General features: G+C 44.2%; 1 protein-coding gene across 1 annotated transcript in view; it reads right to left on the reverse strand.

Annotated features, from left to right (window-relative positions):
* Window positions 1-6,409, reverse strand: part of LOC119340857 (STOREKEEPER protein-like) — a 7,933-nt gene extending 1,524 nt beyond the window's left edge. Inside the window, exon 1 of the mRNA XM_037612764.1 lies at window positions 5,426-6,409. Coding sequence (XP_037468661.1) covers window positions 5,432-6,370 — 939 coding nt within the window. The 5' untranslated portion in view covers window positions 6,371-6,409 and the 3' untranslated portion in view covers window positions 5,426-5,431. The remainder of the gene's footprint in view (window positions 1-5,425) is intronic.
* Window positions 6,410-6,419: the final 10 nt, after the last annotated feature.

Consider the following 6,419-nt stretch of genomic DNA (forward strand, 5'->3'; position numbering starts at 1 on the left):
AGGCCAAACCGCCGTCGACCATGTTTTTGTTCTGTATTGTACTTAGTCAGTATTTAAACTACTACTCCCTCCGTCCCAAAATGCAACAGCTTGCAAAAACGTCTTACATTATGGGGCGGAGGGAGTATTTATAAAACTAATTATCATGTGTAACAAGAAAAAGTGTAGGCCTCATTGACCAAAGAGACTAACGATATGGTTTCTCAGGATTTGTCCAACTATCCACCTTCAGTACTAGGTCATCTATCACGGCAGGTGCAATATTAGCAATTTAAGAAAGATTTGGCATTTTCATAATTTTGCTTGGAAAAGCAGTAACAGGAAGCTCATTATCAACATGGCAATTCAAGGTAGTATTTGAGAATAAACAAGGACAACTGCATGACAATTACTTCTATAAAGAATGAAATGCTGCAATTTATACACCATAGCTTCCCAGCCAAAAGTTATTTGCAGGATATATTTTTGGGAAATATTGTGTGCCCATGTGTATAAACATGATAGTACTGTAACTCGAGGCAAGTAGAACATTTGCAAAGGAAACTGTTCTAGATAAATCCATTCCTTGCTATTCCTGTCGACGGTAACAAAGAGCATAAACACATGATATGTTACAACTTAACTGTACCCCTCCCCAGGTTACAAATTTCAAGGCATTCTGAGCAGATCGCATACGAATGATATTATTAGATGTAAAGTGGTCAAAGGACATTCCACTTGTACTGCAATTTAAATGGCTAAGTAGGAAAATGGGCGGATTAATAGAAATAATATTTGAAATAATGCCTCGTGAATAGGAAGTACTGCAGAAAAAATTTCTGGTTAAAATAGTCAGGTGTTTTCAAAAGGGATTATTGATTTTCTAAAGGGATTATTGATAGCTCTCCATTTGGCTGGGAAGGGATTATTAGATGTAAACATGTATAATTTGATAGCTCTCCATTTCCTGTTGCTTTCTAAAGGGATTATTGATTTTCCTTTTATGCATTCATTCCATAAATAATAATAGCACGTGAAAGCATTATACAATTCATGACAGGAAACATGACCACTACCCCCCACCCCCACCACCACCACCACCACACACACACACACACACACACCACCACCCAACCGCACACCAACTAGTTCTCAAAGGATATCGTAATACCTCCCAAACATCTCCTTGACATGGTAGTAGGATTTGAATGAGAGAGCGTACATGACACAAAGGTGTTAGGCTCGAATGGATATATGCAACCAAAATACACAAAGGTGTTAGGCTCGAATGGATATATGCAACCAAAATACCAAAACATGCAATGATAACTGATAATGCCAAGAGGACCTAAGCATGAGTTTAGGGCTAAGCAAAGTTCAAGATAAGAGGCCAAGGAGCACTGGAGCATATGAAACTCGGCTCAGTATTAAGCAGTACCATAGAATGGAAATAAACTTGTGGGTAGTTGTTACCCACTTGAGTTCACACCTACGGGCAACTCCAACGGCGTGCATCAAAACAGACACACCAAATGTCCGCGGACACGTCCGGACATGTCGGACAGCGGTAGCGGAGCCTATCAAGTATCATCCAACCGTAGACATCAAATAAGAATCAAATTCGGACAGCAGGGTGGGCCATATGGACCTTGAGGAAAAAGCACATGGGGTGTGGAGAGATGCAGTCCAACTAACAAGTGGGCCAGGCGGACATCCGGACTCCCCCAAACGTTCCCCAGGTTTGGTACCGGTTTAGAGGAATTCGGACACCCGGACTGGTCCCCGGACGTTTAGTGCACGTCGTTGGATGGCAGTGTCCGGGCCATGCGGTCCGAACATCTAGGGGCGTTTTGGTGCACGGCATTGGAGTTGCCCTAAGCTGGGCAGTCCCAAACGAATAGGCCCAAATTTCAGGCGGACAAATCTAACCTATCGATGTGACCATCGGGTCTATTGTTGACTACGTATAACCCACCTTAATCATGTGAATGGGTTATCAAGCCTAGATAATTGGGGGAGCTTTGACGTGCAAGTAGAACAGCCAAGCTGTGAAGTAGGAATTAGAGTGTTTACCCCAATATAATGGTGCGGGGATTGATTAAGACCATGCCAACATGATGTCCGGGACATGAGAAATCATGGTACAATTCTAAACATCTATAGAATTTAGAGTGGCTATTATTGGCTAGCGGCTCCTCTCATTTATTCAAGTCGGTTAATTTACGTATCCATGTGGGTCACAAAACCATGTGAGATCACAATACATTATCTGTATTTTAATTGCGGTTGCTCTGATCTTTGGTGAATGAGTCAAGATTGGGCTTTGTAGGACCTTGCTTAGAACTTTATAAGAGGTGCTTATAAAAAATGGTACAACCAACAAGCATCTGAATTGCCAAAAAAGTATTTATGTGTCAATTTTCAACTAACACAATCATTCCTATTGCCGAAGGCATAGACTTTACCGCACAGATTATTGTGTATTGTATAAACAAAATGATTTGGTTATAAAAAAAACAACCCCTATGGTGGGTATTAATAGTTGCCTTGACGTAAAATATGGAACACATAAAAATATATATGCGTGCTGAACCTGAGCTTAAAGGATAAAACGAAAATGCTAAACCTACGTAAACACCTACAAAAGGTTGTGTAACTTGCCAAATCCTAATCCTAATCGCCCCCCTGATTTTCACTGGGGTGGGGCCCTTCACCCCCCACTTCCAATCCTAATCTTACAAGTCAGCCTGTACGTAAAACAATTACGTAAACCCTCGTGGGTCTAGCATTACTGAGGGTAAAATGGCACTAATACACTTTGTGCGAATGGGAACTAACATCACTGATCCCATTCACATCCACATACCAATACCATGTCAAAATAAGAGTGCTTAGCATCGCAAGCACGAGGTAAAATAAGAGTGCCCACGCGACAAAGGTGGCATGCAGACACAAGGTAAAACTAGAGCATTGCATCTGATCTCGGGAGGACGCAACTCTCTGCATGGCAAATCCTACAATGTGATGTTGGTCCATTCAACATAATAAGGTAATGTTAGTTCTACATGACCATGCCCCATGCATTCGAATTCAAGTAGCTAAGCTAGGAGCGCATGTCTGGGTGAGGCTAAAGAAACCCATGGAGATGGAAGTCCAAGGTACAAAAAGATAACTAGAAAAGCAACGACTTGGTGGGTCCATGAATGTTTCAAGGGCACCTCAGGCCAAGCAGCCCTCCCCTTGCCTAAAGGAGCCACAGTAACCTTGTGGCTCGGTACTAAAACAACATGTTGGATCCAGGCAATCTTTCCTATTCAAATGCTAAAAATGAACTCATTTTGTGCCTAATTTTCTTAAGCTGTCACACTAATGTGTGCAAACAATGCATATGTAACATATTGGACATGCATAATTTATCAATTTAATTTACATCTGAAAATTAGACCAAAATCCAAGAGTCAATTTTCTCTTCAAACGCTATCCTGCAGCACTACTCATGCAGCACCACAGAGTAGGGATGTACAAAGTGCATGAAAGGCATACTACTGTTAAGCATCCGTTTAGTTGATTTCTGGCACAGATACAATTGTTGGATCCTCTTGCCTAGGTTGGCAAATACTTTTCTTTGAATCAGCAACGCCATGTGCTTTGTATTGTCCAAAATGATGACACTTTAAGACATCCTACCTTGCCTTAGCAAGGAAGTCTAGCTAGCACAAAGAATAGCATTCACTCATCCTACCAAAAGCAATATTTGGAGAAAATAATACTCCCTCCGTTCCTAAATATAAGTCTTTGTAGACATTTCACTATGGACCACATACGGATGTATATAAATGCATTTAGAGTGTAGATTCACTCATTTTGCTCCGTATGTGGTCCGTAGTGGAATCTCTACAAAGACTTATATTTAGGAACGGAGGGAGTAGTTCATAATCATATCAAATCCATTTTGACTTGCTTCAAATACTTCATTTTTTTTACTTGCCATTAAGGATAAACCACACTACAAACACAGTTCTGCTTTGCAAGCAGAGAAAACACGAGTGTACCATCATTTTGAAAACCTAAATCCCAATACTTCAACATGACGTGCATATTTCCAGTAAGATTTATACCAACAGTTTCAAATTAATCCATGCCTAACCTAGCACATCAAGACTACACTAAAATGTGCTGACGAAATGATATCTTATAACCAGGATGTGAAGGTACAGCTTGGATGGGAAAGAAATCAAACCACCAGTATAGTTCCACATTGCGGGTAGACTAAACTAGACTAACAAGTTATTATGTTATAATTTAACACATTGCTAAACTCACAAGAAAGAGAGTAAGAGACAATATAACCTAATTAGGCCAAAGTAAGCTGAATCCAGAAGGAACCACAACTTCCTCAGACCAGCATCGGTATAGGTCTATAGAAAACCTTCCCATCTTTAGTTATACTAGTGCAACAGGATTTTTAAAAGTTGTGCATGCTTACTGCTCGCAGAAAAGGAAGTGGAATACTTTGATGCCACAGATAGGACTGGAAGAAACAAAATTGCAGACACAATTCTACTTTGCTATGTGTAGTAAAGCAGACACGGAAGCTGAATCACGTAGGACAATTTAATCACAATAGTAAACACTGCATACTAGTAGGACATGATTTTAGAAAAGAAGTGCAAACTTACTGCTCGCAGAAAAGTAAGTTGGCTACTTCGATGCCACAGATAGGACTGGAAGAATCCAAATTGCAGATACAACTCTACTTTGCTAAGTATAGTAAAGCAGACAGACATGCAAGCTATCATGCAGGACAACTGAATCACACTAGTGAACACCATACTAGTGTTCAACAGAATGTCGTCCAGTGGCTTCAATGTTTATGAATCCAAATTCATAAACTAGCTTATCGAAAATATGCCACAACTTCCTAATGTAATGACCTTAGAGATAGGACTGCAAGAAAACAAACTGTAAATACAATTCTACTTTGTTATTTGTTAAGTATAGCAAAATAGACATGCAAGCTATCAGGTATGACAACTGAACCACAATAGTGAACACACCATACTAGTGTTCAACAGAATGTCATTCAGTGGCTTCAATGCTTACGAATCCAAACTCCAAAACTAGCTTATCAAGAATATGCCAAAACTTCCTAATGTAATGATCTTAGAAAAGAAAATGGCTATTTAACCAATGGGGAAGAGAACTCCTACCACCAATACAATTTTACATAATAAAATAACCATGCTTATTTTCGAGTTTAATCCCAAATGTGTGCACTTCAATCAACATGCCAGTTCACGACTTTAAGTTTGAACAAAACACTCTAGTTTAATCCAGTATTGAACTGACGATAAGCAGAAAATGAAACCAAATGAGTTCAAGGCAAGTTAAAGTGCAGAAGAAAACACTCTGTTTTACAGAGGGCAGGAGATTGCAGGATTTGTACCCCGGGCTAAGGCCCTAGGCCTTTGATGGTGTCGCTGAGCAAGCCGAAGACCTCCTTTGCCAAATCATGTCGGCGCAACTGTGTGCGCATCTCGGCATCAAGCTGCCTCCTCCATCTAGTCTCAGCTACATTGCCCTCCTCTGCACCAAGCAACCCCAAACCCTTCTCCAGTGACACTCCTGACATGGCACGCCCATTCCTCCTCCAGTACTCACCGAGCAGCTCGCTCACCAACGGCAGCCTCGCCGACACCACCACAGGCACAACCGCGCCAGTATATTCCTCATCTGCCTCCTCCTCCTCCTCGGGCTCTTCTGCTTCTGGGAGATCCTCTGCTGAAGGAGCGACCTCGGTGCCCCAGAGGTCAGCAGAGAGGGCGCGCACCCGTCGCTCATGCGGGGTGCTGGTGGGCGGCAGCGCCGTGTTACAGAACTTGCTCTTGAGCCGCTTGAGCTTGTAGTAGACCTTGGCCTGGTTGATGTGCGACGAGAGGTTGTCCCTGAGGGACTCGTAGAGACCCTCCACGTCGGGAAGGCGTGGCGCGATGCCGTATCGCGCCCGGAAGGAGATGGCGCCGTTGAGCAGCGCGATCTCGTCGGCGTCGGTCCAGAGCTTCTGGGCGGCCCCGTGGCCGCCGAGGCCGAGGCCGCCGCCGCCGCCCGAGGAAGAGGCGGGCGCGATGGCCTGGGAGAGCAAGGCGGAGTCCGGGAAGGAGCGGGGCTTGCGCTTACGCTCGCTCTTGCGGGAGGGCGCCGAGCCGTAGTAGTCGGCGCGGGGCCTAGGGTTAGGGTTGGGCGAGCGGCGGCGGTCGCCGGAGCGGGAGCGGGACTTGGAGCGCTTGCTGGGGCGGGGCGGGGAGGCGCGGAGGCCGGCGTCGGCGTCGGCGGACGCGTCGCCCTCCATCTCGGCGGACGCGCGCGGCGAGGGGCGCTTGGAGGAGGGCATCGGCGGCGGGCGAGGGATGGGGAGGCGCGGGATTCGAATTTTGGGTGCG

Source organism: Triticum dicoccoides, chromosome 7B, assembly GCF_002162155.2.
Source record: "Triticum dicoccoides isolate Atlit2015 ecotype Zavitan chromosome 7B, WEW_v2.0, whole genome shotgun sequence".
Taxonomy (NCBI): domain Eukaryota; kingdom Viridiplantae; phylum Streptophyta; class Magnoliopsida; order Poales; family Poaceae; genus Triticum; species Triticum dicoccoides.